This window comes from Tetrao urogallus (genome assembly GCF_951394365.1).
Source record: "Tetrao urogallus genome assembly, chromosome: 3".
NCBI classification, from domain to species: domain Eukaryota; kingdom Metazoa; phylum Chordata; class Aves; order Galliformes; family Phasianidae; genus Tetrao; species Tetrao urogallus.
In genome coordinates this window covers 53,846,253-53,863,664 of record NC_136815.1, presented here as the reverse complement: position 1 = coordinate 53,863,664, position 17,412 = coordinate 53,846,253, and the positions used below count along the sequence as shown (strand labels likewise).

At 36.2% G+C, this 17,412-nt stretch overlaps 1 protein-coding gene across 1 annotated transcript in view; it reads right to left on the bottom strand.

The window, feature by feature from the left end:
* The window catches only part of CCDC102B (coiled-coil domain containing 102B), a gene marked incomplete at both ends in the record, with an annotated part of 100,582 nt that extends 83,472 nt beyond the window's left edge, over positions 1-17,110 (bottom strand). The window contains 3 exons of the mRNA XM_079533710.1: positions 11,461-11,569; positions 15,210-15,430; positions 16,502-17,110. Of these exons, the coding sequence (XP_079389836.1) occupies positions 11,461-11,569; positions 15,210-15,430; positions 16,502-17,110 (939 nt within the window). The remainder of the gene's footprint in view (positions 1-11,460; positions 11,570-15,209; positions 15,431-16,501) is intronic.
* Positions 17,111-17,412: the final 302 nt, after the last annotated feature.

Genomic DNA, 17,412 nt, shown 5'->3' with positions numbered 1-17,412 from the left:
AAGCAGCCATTTAGATAATTTTGAATTGTTCAGTAATCTCATTCGAGAAAGGAATTCACATTTCAGCTAATCCCTTTGGAGAATATAGCTTGAAATTCACAAAGAATGCAACCAAAACACTCAAAGTTTGGCAATTCATCAGTCGTATGGAGAATCAAAATGTTGATGCGATACCATATGCATGGTTACTTTTTTACTATTTATGAAGAGGTGGAAGTTTAATTAAAGGAGTACACAAGTAAATCTCCCATGTTAGCAATCCACTGGTCCATGAAAATTATCTGTAATTAATTCAATTTAAAAGAAATCATACTTTAATTTGTTGAGTTTCACTACTAAGCAAAGGGAAGTTAGAACTCCTGACATTCAGACACAAACATGTTTTGTTGCTTGCTTTCTTTGTAAACAGTATCATGCTTTTCTTGCAGTTGATTGGATTGTGACAGAACACAATGGGGGTAATGGCACTAATAGATTGAGCAAACTGTGTTAAAATCTAAGTAAATGGCAAAGATTGTTTTAGGCATAGGGATTACAGCAATTACTTCTCCTAATTTAATTTTAAATCTCAATTGGGTATCTGCTTTGTAGCATTCTGAAACAAAACAAGAACTTTCATCCTTTAACTTGCCTCAGTGACATCTTAGCTTTATTTAAAAAAAAATAAAATAAAAAACCCTGTGCACTCACTCCCCAGTGTGCTTAAATGTTCGATATAGATACTTTGGTTTACATTTCAAAAGAAAATATAGCAGGGCTATGCTGAGAACATTTTTTTATTATGTGAAATATTTTATTAAACTGTGCTTATTTCCTTTTCATCTAGTGTTAGAAATGCAAGCTGAAATTTTCCAGTTTATGATTTTTAATGACCAGAAGTTACTGTTCCTATTGCTGTTACTAGGGGAAAGAGGATGAAAGGAGGAGGAGTTTTTTTTTTCTCTCTCCAAATCTAATGGTGCAATCTTCTCCCTAAAATAAGGAGGAACACAGACTACCCTCTTGGAAAGCTGAGACTGACTAATACGAATCTTTCCCACTATCAAGACGAAGAACAGACTTGCCAGTTTACATTCTCAGGTATAGAAATACATATACAGGGTGTTCTGTTTGCATAAATAAGCTTCTTTTCTCTGCAAAAGGTTGAGTGATTATATCATTAGTCTCAATCCTCAGAGCGCTGAAAATTTACCTATAATTTACCAAAAATAATTAACAACATAAGGATTTTTACAGAGAAACAGCACACAAACTTAATTTTGTTCCAGATTATATCAGACTGCAGCCTGCCTTTGTTTCAAGTTCTAATCTATTTCTGTGTATTAATCATTATTTATTTTTTAATAAATTCATGGACCATTCTAATGTTCTAACTGTAAAAGGAAGAAGGTAATTCTTAATAATAATTAAGAAAAAGAGTTTTGCCACAGGAAGTGGAATGTAGGCATGTAGAAAATTACCTGAGAACAGTAAACTGTGCAATACCTCCCTCTCTCACTCCGAAAATTTCACTGGCCACATAAAAGGTCACTGAAGCAATGCCTCCCTTTTTTCAACCGCTTTCTAAGCTTATCTTCCATCCTGACTTTTTATTGCTATACTGAGCCAAATGTATAGATAAATTTCCTGGGCTGTATCAGTGCAACGTGCTGCAGATCAGAAGAACATTGTTCAACCCAGCTTAAGAGCAATTAGCTCTACATTATAAAACATACAATAAGAATTTTAACTGGTAGACAGGAAAACACAAAACTATTACAGTCTACATTTTTCAGTGTACCAGTTAATAAATTATAGCAAGAATACATAATAATATGGCAACAGTAAAAGCACTCTACAGAGTTATTTTAAATCAGAAATAATACAGGATCATCTTCCTACAAATGATAAATACTGCTGACTTTTCAGATTAATAGCTAAGTGGAGTTGGGAATAGGAATGCATGCTGTAATTGTAGATCTCTAAAAATAAAAACTAGCTCAGTCTAATTGACATCTTACCTTCACACACTGATTAATCTTCAGCAGTTCATTACTGCGTTGTTTTTTTTTTTTTTCTAGTAATAATACTTAGCACATAGAACATAAACTCAAACAAACAGACAAACAAACAACACCTACATATACAAAACAAATAGCCAAGTCAGTAAAAGTAATTTCACAGAATCACAGAATATCAGGGACTGGAAGGGACCTTGAAAGACCATCTAGTCCAATCCCCCTGCCAGAGAACATCTAGATCAGGTCACACAGGAACGCATCCAGGCAGGTTTTGAATGTCTCTAGAGAAGGAAACCCCATCACTTCTCTGGGCAGCCACGTTCCAGTGTTCTGTCACCCTCACTGTAAAGGAGTTTTTTCTCATATTTATGGGGAACCTCCTGCGTTTCAACTTGCACCCATTCCCCCTTGTCCTATCATTGGATGTCACTGAAAAGAGCATAGCTGTATCCTCATGACACCCTTTCCGTATTTATAAACATTAAGGAGGTCACTCCTCAGTCTCTTCTTCTCCAAACTAAAGAGACCCAGTTCCCTCAGCCTTATCTTGTGTGGGAGATGCTCCACTCCCTTAATAATTTTTTATGGCTCTGCTCTGGATTCTCTCAAGTAGTTCGTTGTCCTTGAACCAAGGGGCCCAGAACTAGACACAATATTCCAGATGTGGTCTCACCAGGGCAGAGTGTAGGGAGAAGAGAACCCGCTTGACCTACTAACCACACCCCTACACTACCACCCCTCACTACCTACAATATTAAGAGAAAAAAATGCACATATTTGAAGTCATTTTTTCTCTACTGTTATCAAAATGCCAGTCAGATGTGTGCATCATCCTATTTCCAGGAAATAGGATTTGAAAACCACTCTAGTATCTCCAACAAATGAACAACAGAGCCCAATAGGGAACACATCAAATTCTAGATCAACTTCAAAACTAACATTATCTTACCACAGGGAAATTAAATGTACTGTTTCCACCTCATACAGTCATTTGAGATAAAAAAATAACTCAGACACTGCTTTCAGAAAATTTCCTAAAGATATTTTAAAATTCTGCCTTGAAAATTCTGATATCAAACTTGGTATAGATTCCTTTAGTTATTTGGAAAGACTACTGGTTATTCTGTAGGATATAAACCCCTCAGAAATTTTATTCTTGGGCCATCATTTTACTCCTATGATAGCCATGCATCATAAGGAAATATTGCAATATTTGCAATATTTTGCAAATATTTCCTTGCAATTTCCTTGCAATTGCAAGGAAATATGCAATATTTCTGTTCATCTTAGATGAGAAGTGTACAGAACAGTTCATGGTAGCTAGCATAGTCATTTGACATATTGTTTTATATTCCATAATTACAGTGTTTTCTGCAGGACCCAGCTGACAAGCAGAATGAATCCTGGGGTTCAGGCAAAAAATAAGAGATAGAACAGGTACTACACATATCTAAATTTATTGTAAGATTATCAGAGAAATGCTGTTTCTTCTTCACTGTTGTACTAAGTGACTGAAAACAGCAACTATAGAGAAGTAGCTCTTCTGCTTCTTCACTCTATAAGGAAGTTTCAGAATAAAGATTTCTGAAAAAATGTGGAAATAATGAAAGAAGCTCATTTTAACCAGAATTAGCTGTTCCAAAATGCTATGCCATTTAAAATAGCGTTTAAATGTCTAAAGCAAGATGCAGAAGGTTTGATTTCTTCAGAAATCTCATTTGCTCCAGTGGAATTTCTTCCACTTGGGAAAGAACAGTGAGAGTTATTGTTACAGTTCTCTTCAAAAAAGTAGGTGTGTAAAACATCTGCATATTGAGAACAGAAAGCACTTCTCTCAAAACGTGTTTCTTAAAAAGTGTCAGTATTTCTTTGGCTCTAGTATAAAAGCAACAACACTGTTGACATCTTCAACTCTGTTCAAAAAGTGAAGGAACAATGGTAAAACAATTGGATTTCCACCCTGTACCTCTGTCTAAAGATTCAAAATTCTAATTCAGGTTACGTTCTTTTTCATCAACAGGTACTTTTTTTATGATGATCTTCCAATATCTATCTTTAAGTATTAATTAGAATAAATTTTTTTTCATATCCCAAAAAACGGGCTTTAAATTTCCCTCATAAATTAACAACAGATTTGATAATCTGGAGTAAGAGTACATTCTGCACTTCAGCTAGCAGTAAACGTTTCTGAACACAGAACTCTCTGCCTATAGTGGCATTTGTAAGTCTACAGTGCACACCAGTGGAATATAGCAGTACATGCATGCTTTCCACTCTTGAAAGTATAATGCTGGATTGTTTTGTAAACAATCTGCCTTGTTTACCTTTTAAACCATCTGAAATGCATATACTTCAGAAATGATAAAGGCAGCTAAAAAATGTTAAGGAAGACTTGCAATATGTGTAAACAATAACATTTTATAGTGTATGTTACAAGATAAAACCTCTAAAAACTAATAGTCTTGCTAAATATAACTCAGGATTTGAAAACATTTGGGCAGCACACCAAGGATTTATAGTGTTTTAGAAAGAGCTCAAAAATCAGGCTTAGTTACACTGTTTATGTCTTTCATATTGTAAGACCAATTGACTGACATAAAAACTAAGTTTTACCTAATAAAACCATATAGCAAATTTCCAGGGATGACTGTGAACATTCACAGCTAGAAACTTCACTGATTGTTCAGAAAGTACAAAGCACTATTCTTCGGCATAGTCTCCACCATTAGCTATGCATTTTTGCCAGCAATGAACAAGAGCCTGCATACCATGATCATAATAAATCTCTGCACCAGAGGAGGTGAACCACTGTTGTTGCCATTACTGCCAAAATGCAGTACCCACTGCCTCACTGAGCTCACATCTGTGGTTTGGTTTCCATAAGTGTTCAGCAAGCATGGATGAATATAAATGGATGCAAATTTTTCTGTATGGAGGAATTTAGTTACACATTTTGCTTCATACACACTTCCACATCAGACATAATTTTATCAGACCACCCCTTTGCTGCCCCCTGTCGCATGGCAACAAAATTTAATGGAACACTGTCAGAAAGGTTCAACCTCTACTTCCATGCCACCAACATCCAAATCTGACATTGTGGGCCAAAATCATAAAACAGAAGGCACGACTTTTGGAGTAGCCCTCATAGGAACTGACAAAATTGTGTGCTATAAAAAGCCCATAGTTAACTGCTTGCTAGTAAAGAAACTATGCTGTCAAATATTAATGAAGATTTGAATAATAAAATTCTCAGTGTAAATCTTATTTCACTATTCAGGGGCAGAATAGATCTTTTATAACAGAAAAAAAAAAAGAAACGATTTCAACACTAAATTCAACTTCATGTTCCTGCTGTTAAAATAATCTAATTTATGAAGACAAACAGGCCAAGTTCAATGCTCAAACACAAATTCCCTATTCTTTGTAGTGAACTCAAGAAAATTTTAAGTTGATGCAAAATGCATCCATTAAAAAAAAAAAAAAAAAAGTGAATATTAACTTTTTAACAGAACATAATTAATTACTTGGAGCACTCATTTCACGGCAGCTGTGAAGTTTCTAACATTGCACAGAACCTCACAGTTTTCCAAAAAGCTAGCAGAGCTAGACATTGTTTAAAAAAGTAGTTCAGTTAGCTGTGGCACTGACAGTGGGAATCTAAAAGAAATTTTTTTTCACATACCCAATGCAGCTGTCAGGCGATCTACAAAAGGAAATAACAATTTATGCTTTACTCTGAAACCAAAAATTCTTAGTGAAGGAACAGAAGTAATCTTGAGGTAATGACAAATGTTAATCTAGAAACTCCGTTGTGATTTAATATCGTAAGTGTATATATGAAAGAGATTCCATGTTTAGTCTAATATATGTCTGCATTTTCCTTTATTTTCCTTTTGAATCACTTAATGTCAAGAACTTTATATGCGGCTCTAGCAACCAGTTCTCATCTGTGGCATTCACATGCATATTTCCAACACACAAGGCTTGTATATTTCAATAAATGAAAAATAAAAAAAGCAACAATAGTAAATATAAGTAATTTCATTCACATTTGCCATATTAATATAGACAAATGCCTTTCTGCAATTTAAAAAGTAGATGAGAATACAAACAGAATGCTCGAAATATCACCTTCTGTTAACAATTAAAGCAATTCAGCATGTCTTTCATTTAAAAAGCAGCAACACACACGTGTATGTATGCATGCACATAAATAAAATTGGAAGTTATTGATTTCCAGCCTCCTCTCAGGAAGTTTCTAATCCTTATTGTTCCATTCCTGCTGACAGTGCCATAAAACACGAAGACTGCATTTCTTAAAAAAACTATTAATTAAATATGGACTTCCTCTGGTATGTAAGTATAATAAGCTAAAATTCTACTTCATGAGCAAACAAAATAAAGAACTAAAATCTGAAGGAACTCAAATATGACACATCGATGTTCTTTTGTTGCTATGGATACTCATCTGTGAATGAAGCTACATTTTTTTATATGCGCTATCTTGTAATTGTAATTTAATAAACTAATTGGATCCAAACTAATTTAATTGGAATGTAATAAATTAATCAGAGTCTTTCCTAAAATATGAAAATAAAGTTAATTTTCCAAGAGTTTTCCAAAATGGATATGTTAAATTTATATAACAAAAATAATTTTGCATCAATAATTCTATATGCTTATATACATATACAAATTGAGTTTTGTTGTATGTAAGAGGTCCTTAACTAATTTTTACGAAAGCTAAATCCTGAAAGATGCAACAAAAACATCTTCTACTCACTAAACTTGGAAGGGATTTCTGGAGATCATCAGTAGCTTACAAAGAAAAGCATTCAGGTATGTTTTAAATATCTCATAGAAGGAGATTCCACAAGTTCTCTGGGCAGCCAATTCCAGTGCTTTGTGACCCTCGCAATGAAGTTTTTTCTCATGTTCAGATGGAAATGTTCCATGATTTCAAGGAACACCTCCAAGTAGGTCCAATGAATGTTTCTATATTTCTCAGTTGCAGTCTGATCTCCTATATAAAGGTAAAGTTTTCTAGCATCAAAATCACACTTTGAATTCTCTGTTATGCTGATCTACCAGTATATTACTACAAATTACTTTTGCACTTTGAAGATGCTGTCCTCTAAGACCTGCCAGCTTTGATAAATTCCTTCACTAATCAGAACTCCCTCCGGTGGGATTCCATGCACCAGCTCCCTGTTTAAGCAAACTTTCTGTTTGCCTTAAGTTCAGGGTATTTTCTTACTACTTGCCTTTCTCACTTCCTTCAAGAACCTCAAACTCTTAAATTTCAGTCAATATAGACAATGATATTATTCACAAGCACATCTTCAAATAGTTTTTTCTTTCATAACACTTAATAGCAGACTTGCATCGCCTCTTGTTGGTCCATTTAATGCCTACACAGAGCAATAATTCCTGAAATCTTCCAGAATTAGATTGCTTTGCATCCAACCATGATATCCTTTCAGCAGCTATACAGTCAGACCCCAGCGAGAACCAGATTCTGAAATTCAGAGACATGAGTTCTTTAAAGACTATGATCTATCTCATCAGGTGATCTCCCATCAAAATCTCGTCCTTACTGATCTCTCCTCTGATACTCTTCACAAGCTATTAGTCCAGCTATCACCCATTACGTAGGAGAGCTCAAAAGATTTGGGTTGATTTAGATCTGTGGGCAACTTCCATCCCCTCAGGCCTCTTCTTCCCTTTTTCCTGAAGAGCCGTCTGTCCTTCATAGTACTTCAGTTCTACAAACTTGGCACAGTATTTTAATTTCTCTAACAATATTTGACTCCTGTAACTAAATACAGCTCTTTCTCATTGATTCCCAGGGTGCATGCACTTCTGTACCAATTCTACCCATGCAGATGAGCAGCTGGGAACACTGGTCTAAGGTCTGGACAGGCTTTGGTAGACTCTCTGTGATATTCTAACTCAATGTCCACAGCAAGCAACATATCCCTCAAAATGAAAATTGAGATACATAGGGACTTCTGTCCCTACAGAATAGATTGTCCCCCTTGCTGCTTCCGCCTCTTGCTGTTTTCTCCTGATGTTAATGCATTGTTCAGGATAAAGCTGGCTCTGACTTCTGCTCAGTTACGGCTTTCTTCCCCTTTTTTGCTACGTGACTTTTGAACCAATTCTACAATAGCAGGTGTGGAGGTGGAAAAAGAGCCATCCTCCACTTTCAGGAGGTGACAGTTTCCTACCTTCATCAGCATGGATCTCTCCACTTACCCTACAAAAGATTGCAGCCTCTGGCTGCTCCTCCTCTATGTTTTTGAGACTTTTTTGTCCCTAAGGATGTTCCTGCAGCATGTTCCCAGCACCTTCATGCACTCCTGTGCAAACTGCTCAATGAAACGCTGCTGACGGTCATTACCCTCTAGGACCTACATTCTGGGCCTGGCCTGCATTACTGGAACAGACATCTGATTCTCCACCACTGGAGCCACCCATCCCAGCAGCAGCCCTGATCCTGGAGTAACACAAAGTGCTTGATGTTAAAACAGAAGCGGTGCTCAAATAGTGCTGCATAAAATGTCAGCACTGCTTTACTAACATGTAGACTACTACATCTTGGAAAGCCAAGGCCCAGCTTGAATTGTATTTGAGTATGGATTCCAAAAAGAACAAGAAAGGATTCTACAGGTACCTCAATCAGAAAAGGAAAGTCCAGAAGAAGGGTGAAGTACTTAAATTTTTTGTCTCTGTTTTTCCTGATAACCACACACCACACAGCCCTCAAATGTTTGGTCTGCTAAGAGGAGACTGTAGAAGCACTGCCCCTCCCACTGTAAGTGAAGATCAGATTCATGACTACCTGAGGAACCTGTACATTTACAAGTCATGGGTCCTGCTGAGATGCATCTCAGACTCCTAAGGGAATTGTCTTATGTGGCTGCTAAGCCATTCCCCATAATATTTGAAAAGTCATGGCAATCAGGTGAAACCCCTGGTGACCGGAAAAAAAGGAAACATCACACCCATTTTTAAAAAGGGTAAAAAAGATGATTCTGGGAACAACCGATCTGTCAGTCTTACCTCTGTGTAGGGAAAGATCATGGGGCAGATTCTCCTGGAAGCTATACTAAGGTGCACGGAAGCCAGGGAGGTGATACAGAAAAATCAGCATGGCTTTACCAAGGTCAAATCCTGTTTGACCAACCTAGTGGCCATTTATGATAGTGTCACTGCATCAATGGACAAAGAAGAGCCACTGATGTCATCTGGACTTCAGTAAGGCTTTTGACACAGTACCCCACATTTTTCTCTCCAAACTGGAAAGATATGGATTTGTTGGGTGGACTGTTCAACAAACAAAGAACAGGCTGCAGGATCGAGTCCGGAGAGTGGTGATCACTGGCTCCATGTCTGGACGTAGACTGTTGAGAAGTGGTGTCCCCCAGGGGTTGGTGCTGAAGATATCTTTTATATCTTCATCAATGACATCAACAGTGGGGTTGAGTACACCCTCAGTAAGTTTTTTGTTGGCACCAAGCTGTGGGGTGCAGTTGAAACACCAGAGGGACAGGATGCTATTCAGAGGGACCTAGACAGACTTGAGCAATGGGACCAGGTGTACCGCATGAGGTTCAACAAATACAAGTGCAAGGTCTTGCACTTGAGTTGAGGCTATCGCCCCTTGCCAATATAAACTGGGGGATAAAGGGATTGAGATCAGCTCTACCAAAAAGGACCTGCAGGTAATGATGGATGCTGAACTAGATGCAAACCAGCAGTGTGCCCTTGCAGCACAGAAAGCCAAGTATATTCCAGACTGCATCAAAAGAAGCAGGGCCAGTAGTTCGAGGGAGGTTGTCATGCTCGTCTGCTCTGCACCAATGAGGTCTCATCTGTGTCCTGATGAGGAGTCCTCAGTACAGGAGAGACATAGATCTGTTGGAGCACATGCAGAGAAGGGCCACAAACCACAGAATTGAATACCTCTCCTATGAGGATAGGCTGAGAGAGCTGGGGCTGTTCAGCACAGAGAAGGCAGCGAGATGACCCAATAGCAGGCTTTCAGTATCTAAAGGGGAGCTACAGGAAAAAAGGGGACAGACTATTTAGAAGGGTTTTTTGGTGGTAGAACAAGGGGAAATGGCTTCAAGCTCAGGGAGGCTAGATTTAGGTTAGATATAAGGAAAAAAAATCTTTTACTGTGAAGGTGGTGAGGCACTGGAACAGGTTACCTAGTGTTGTGGTTGATGCCCCATCCCTGGAGACTTTCAAGGCGAGGCTGGATCAGGCCCTGGGCAACCTTATCTAGCTGTGGTGACCCTGTCTGTTGCAGGGGAGTTGAACTAGATATCTGTATAGTCAATGAATGTACAGATGTTATAGTTATGAAGTATACCAGAGAGCGTGGCTACGTAGTTATTACACAACAGCAGAAAGGATAGGATGCTTATTCTTATCCTGGGCTCACTTGTGAAACTCCAGCAGAGTGGATCTCCAGAAGAGATACTTCCCCACTGGTAGTCATCTCTTAAATGGGTCTAGGAGAGGTAGAGCCAGGCTCCACTCCTTCCGGCAGCACAGATGAATTGCCTTCACCTGTGCTCCTGTGGCTGACTCATTGCTTGCCTCAGGTGATCAATCAGAGGTTTAGGCCATTCAGCACTTCCCATACAATAGCCCTCAGAGGTTCCTTCCAACTCTAAGGATTCTATGATCTCACAAGCTCCCCTCTGCCCTCAGGCCTGCTTCCCCAGACTGTCTCTCTTGGACTGGTGTGCTAGAGCTATTGAAAGGTTATCTGGTGGAAGAATGAATAACAGTGGATGACGATATGTCAGGGATTACTGGAGAGTGAGACAAAATGGGTTCACCAAAATGTACTGAGAGAGCTGGGTGGTGTCCTCCAAAGCCACTCTCTGTCAACTTTGAAAGATGATGGAGAACAGAGAGGTCCTTGACAGTTGCATAAAAGCAACTGTGATAAATAGCTGCAAATAATGTAAAAAATGAGCACTCGATCTGTGAAGAGAGGCTGAAGGAACAGCGTTTGATCATTCTGGTGAAGAGATGGCTTCAGTGGGATTTAATAGCTGTGCCCCAGTACTTATGAGGGGATTGTCAAAAAAACAAAGCCAGAGTCTTCACAGTGGTGCAAACTGGGAGAACAACAGAAAATAATCATATACTGGAGCAACAAATGTTCTGTCTGGGCAGTGTCAGAACCCAGAACATTTTTAACCATGAGTAGAATCTACTAGTGGGTCAGACTGCCCATTTGAGCAGCAATTGGACCTGAGGTATCTTCCAACTTCAATTATCCTTCACTTCTGTTGTGAAAGCAATTTCAAACAAACATGGATATTTACTTCTTATTTTTGTAAAGCCTAAGTATAATTTTATTCTTAGTTAAAAGGAAGCAGAAGCCTCAGCTTTGTTTCTTATTCCACATGATAAATATGTATTGCTAACATACCTGGTTCAGACTTTCCAGTTTAGACTGTTTTAGTTCTTCATATTTCAACTTCCAAAGAGCTAATTCATTTTCTGTCTTTTCCACTTCTTTTTCCAGAAATACATTCATTCTGAAAAGGTTTTAAAAATCAGCATTACTTTTTCTTTTGAGGATGAAAAAACATAAATGACATTTAACTTCTGTCCAAAGCTTCAGTTATATTTTACAGCCTTTTTCAACTGCATATTTTTAAAATATTTTAAACATATACTATGACCACATAATTATTTTAAGAGATTTGTAAAAAATAATGGCTGAAGAGAACAGACAATTCCAGTACGGAATTCAAATTCTTGTCCTAAACTTAATAAAATTTGGAAATGAACGTCAATTAGTGATTTTGGTCATGTAGTATATGGTAAGATAGCAAAGATCCTCAGAGGATTGATATTACAGAATCACAGAATTGGTTCAATTCATTTGAGTACAAGGAAAAGATTAAGTACATGTATATGGGAATATATACATACAGTATGTGCAGAGCACTGAAAAAAAGAGGATTCTTTAAAGAATGAGAAAAACATTTTGGAAATGTGGATTATTTATCTCAGAGATACTACATCCTCACTAAAATGACAACTCTAAGGATTCTGCTCTGGAATGTTATTTGAGTAAAATGTTCATTACTATATTCTGGAAAACGGTCAGAAAAAAATAGTTCACAAAGAAGGAATGATGGTTCCTACTGAAATACTGAAGTTTGGTTTTAGCTTTTACCTCTTTTCAAAACACAGTATTATCAGCAATTAAGGATATAATGAAAGAAATATGAAGCTCTACAGATGTTCCTGTCTTTGAGACCCATTAAAAGTTTCATTTTTGTGTCCACAGCAAAGACCGCAGCCAAAGCCCAAAGATAACAATGAATTTTTCATAATTTATACCCTTGTCTTCATAATTTCATTTCGTATTTGTGAAATATGTGTATATGATTTTGCAATAGTCTAACAAAATAGAATTTGGCTCACAAGAAAAAAAGAAAGAAAAGAATTACTCTAAATTACAAGTAAAAACTTTCAGTTTATATTGGTGCAATTTTTTAATAAAAACAGGTTATTGTTTATAATCCCCGATTATTCAACTGGCTATGAACATCAGTATAGGAATAAAGCATATAAAGTCAGGACCCTGAATAAATCTGAAGTCTGAAAAGCAGTAAATCTGCAGACGTATCATTATGTTGGGAGATGACATTTTTTTATAAGTTTTATGATACTGCAGGGATGAAACATGAATATATCAGAAAAGATAAAAATATTGAAAATGTACACTTGAAAATTCAACTAGCAACGTAAAATAGTGTTGTATGTCATAGTAGTTATTTTCTCTTCTGGGACAAAAATAATTTGTTAACTTTTTGACAAAAAGTATTATTTCTGCATTAACTTTAGCTACATTCTGAGACTATTTGATTTAAAATCTTTCTTCCACAGCATAAGGAAATCAGCAAAAGGATATGTGACAAGACTTGCCTCTGGGACATATTCACACAGTACTCGGTGGGCTTGTGCAGAGACACCAGAGTTATCACTGAGTGGTCTGGCTCAAGGCCTGGAAGCAATGTTAGCTGGATCATTGATGCAATGTACTTGTGTGAAAAGTGTCTTCCTGTTGCCTCTTTCTTTAAAACTAAACTGAATACTCTTGATCCAAAAACACTTAAATCACTTATGGAGAGATTAGCCGTTTAAGTAGGGGCATGTCCAAACGCTATCTCTACATGTGCTGGTTTCAGTTTGGAAAAAATCTAGCCACAACTCTTGAGTAATGAAAGTAAGCCAGAAAGATCTACTGAGAGGTCCTGCACAGAATGAGCAAGATCATACTGGCTGCCAAAGTAACCTTTGGCCTAGGGGTTCAAGTTGTCTGTAACCCAAGTTTACTTTTGATGTAGCACAGCTGTGTCCTTGGCTGAAGTTTACTGAGAGAATTTCTAAATTGTCAGGAAGAAGCTGTGAGAAAGTACTTAAACTAGAGCTATGCAAACAGATGAGATTGTTGAGATAGTGATTATTAGCAGATCCAGAATCCAGGAGCAAAAATACTGATGTGAACAAATATAAAACTGAAAGAGAAAAAATGGGAATCTGAAGATGTCAAGTCATCTAAATAAGCCTATTCCCGTGGGAAGCAGACGCTAAGCCTGCCTGAACTGGTGGATGATAGTCTGCCCAACAAAGACTCACAGGGTGACTCAAGAGACCAGTGATTATGTTAGTTTTTGTCTGGTAATACTGTTCATAGGTATCTATTTTGTGCATAGCCAAACATAATTACTTCATATGTCTCAGCTGAATATATTTTGCTTACAGAAGCTCTTTTATAGAGGAAATGTTGAACAAAGAGAGCTAAAGAAGAAGTTGTACACAAATGCTTAACATTATGTGAAAATTCCTGCTCCATGAGCAGTTACTGCCTGAGGTTGGAACTGCTGTAGGTTGCATGATACAAACATACACCAGTTTTTATCATGCCCCAGTAAATTTACTAATATACACCATAATGAAGAACAGTCAGTATATACCTAGGGATAAGTATCAAAATCTGGCATCCTGAAATACAGTTACTAACTGGCTTGAAAGGCACATGAACAAACAGAGCAGAAGTTAATACAGGGATTTATTAAATTTTCATCAAATAAGAGATTTGCTTTAAAAATGTTGAATGATTATCTCCTTTTTAAAAGGAGATAATCTGCATATTATGATCTCTGTTGAACAAGTAAAATACATAGAACCCTAAGGATTTCAACCAGAGAAGAGTAGATATGAGTTATGAGCCTCTTAAATCTCATGAAATATCAAAAATTTAAAAATTTTTTGATTTTTGCTTCAACAAAAAATGGAATCTTTTTTAGTAAGATAGAACACAGTTTCAGTAATCTGCTGCAATATGATTCAAAAAAAGAATGGATGTTTTCTACAGCTTCCTGCTTCAGGTAACAACATAGTAAATGTGTTCTAAGAATTTAAAATAAATGTTGGGTTTTTTTTAATTTTAATATACTTCAGACTTTTATTATCTACAGGAAAATTGTAAAAAGAAAGAAAGTGACAGGAAAGATTTGTCACAGTCTATTACATACTCTTTGAACTGAAACTTGACAGTATTTGCAAGAAAATAGGCATTCTTTACTCCTTCTGAGTAGCTTTAACCAGTTTTGAAGCTACAGTCGCATTAAACTGAAGTCTACTACCTCACACATTGCATATATAGCATATACCACGTGTTTCCTTGCAAAGCAATTTTGGTGTAATTCAAAAATGGCCTTCATTATTCTGCAGTCACCATTTACCAACAAAAATTTGAAAGAGCCTATGAAAATTTCTTATAATGCTACAGTGCTCCAATAATTGAATATAACATAGCTTAGATGTCACTTAATTCGTATCAAATCTCTGGTAAGTACAAATTTTTTAGTTAACTGTATATTCTTAACAGTTTTATTACAGAGTACTTTTTCATGCTAATGATAAGCAAGCCAAAGGAAATGAGACATACACATTACTGTGAAACCCTTATAATATATATTTAATTACCAATTTCCAAAACGATTAAAAAATACATATTTTCTGACTTAGAGCTTAGAAATACCTAGGAGAACATACGAGCTATAAATGCAAAACTTCACCATATTTACATTAGAAAGTTTCTTTAAAAAACTTATTTCTAATGAAGATTTCTCCAAGGAGGATGTATTTTGTACTTACTCTCTTTCTTTAGTTAAGATTTTCTGTAACTCAGCCAAATGCAAATGCAGAACAGAAGCACGCATTAAATCATTCTCTGGTGTCTGAGCTGCGTTGTGCAGACCTTTTTTAGGTTCCTCAAAATAAATACTGGTAAATCCACTGGGAAAGGAATCAAGATGCTTTGGAGCCATTTTTTTATTCTGACTGCTTCTTAGGGGCTGTTTGATTAACTCCACATCCTGAGAAAAGAGATAAACATGGTATTTGAGAAAAACATAAATAAAGGAAAAGTCTAAATATGACTTCTGCCTGCTACCAAGGCTCTTCTAAACATTTAAACCATGTAGGGGGAAAAAAGGAATAAATAATATCTTGTATAACTGCAATGAGTTACAGTTAGAATGTTCTCTAATGCAAAAATGTCATTCTGATGGAGTGATTGCTGCTTTGTGGTATCTCACACTGTGAACATGTGAGAGTTTTCATAACCAAAATATTTCTAAGGTTTCTCTACTAAACAAATAGGTTCCAGTTGTCACTAGTTGGCTATAACTATGGTCAAGACAGAATCTTGGAATTATTAAAACCAGGAAAGCAACTTATATGTACAGATAAAACATTGAGAAATTCCACATAAGAACTCTCAGAGTTCTAATGTAAGTCATGTTGAAACAAACGATGGACTTTTAACAAGTTTTGTGTAAGGACCAGTTATGTGCATAACATACTAGTTGGGTCCCAACCAGAAAAAAAATGTGCTATATTGTCTATTTTCAGGAGACAGATTTTGCATGCAAAACGTAAGCAAAATTAAAAATATTTAGAAAAAAATTATTCAAAAATACATCTGTATTAGGAATTCTTTTGAGATTTTAATTGCTGTGTTTGCCAAATGAAAAACTTGCCACATTGCAGAAGAATTCACCTCACCTCTTTCCTCATTTCAGAAACTGCAAGTAGTGAGAACTAAGTTGTATTTTAGATATCAGGAACCTACACTGCTTTTTGAGATAGTAGTATGCAAAACATGGAGATTTCAGATATAACCTTATAACTTCTAATGTGAAAAATAGAGCATTACATTATTGGAGACAACAGCCTTTTACTTATAGGTTTAGCCATAGCTAAGGGATCTGAATTGTTTTCTGTATTTCTCTGTATTAGGATTATAACATGGGTGAAAATCAAAATAATTGCTTTTATAATGTATCAGATCACATTATATTTTAGAAAAAATCCTTGAAAAATCTCATTTCTAAATACACAACTCCTTCTTTTTCATGAAGTTAAAAGAAATCCCCATTCTTTACCTTGTTTGAGTCTTCTGCCCAAGGAATTCTGTTGGTTTTGTTTAGTTCTTCCACATGTTCTTGTTCCAAAAACGTTAATTGGTTTAGGTCTTTTTTTATATGAGATATTTCTGAGGAACTGAAATATTCTGTTTTCCAAGCAGTTACATTTTCTAAACTTTCTTTCTCAGTTACTAAATCGTGGTTTATCTTTTTAAGCATACTCAGTTCTTTTACAACACTGTCCAATTTTATTCTCAATTGTCTGGCTTCTTCTCGGGCTTTATTTCTTTCTGCTCTAACTTTGCTCCATTTCTCCCTCCAATTAGCAGTACAATCTGACCACCAGCGCATAGTTTTCTCCATTTGGGCAGCTCTGGCTTTGACTTCTTCTAGTTCTCGAATTCTTACTGCTTCAAAAATTTCCAAGTCACTGCTGGAATTCATATGCATGTGTGTATAATGAGCTGAATATGGGTAGAAATTTTGAGATGGAAGATTTGAATTACACAGATTGCCATCTGTTTGGCAAATTCCATCTAACTTATTAGGCTGTCTTGGTTGGATCCTAAAAATCTGTATATCTTCCATTGAATGCTGAACATATCCTACGTCCATGTTTTGATTCATAATCTGCTATCACCCCTAAAAAAGACAAAGAATAATTTAGCTTGCTTCAATAAAATTATGAATAAATTTATATTCAATTAAATAATCTCAAGCAACAGTTTATATTACTCTTAAAATAATGATATATCTATCTTATTAATAATAGTGTTTGACATTTTAAAAGTGAGTACAGCACAGACAGGTATATTTGTTACTTGACTAGGTATTGATAACAAAGGAAATATCATTCATTTGCCTTCTTTCTCAAACGATGGAACCTCATGTTAGGCAAAACGGTAAGTTAAATTTACCTATATAAATGA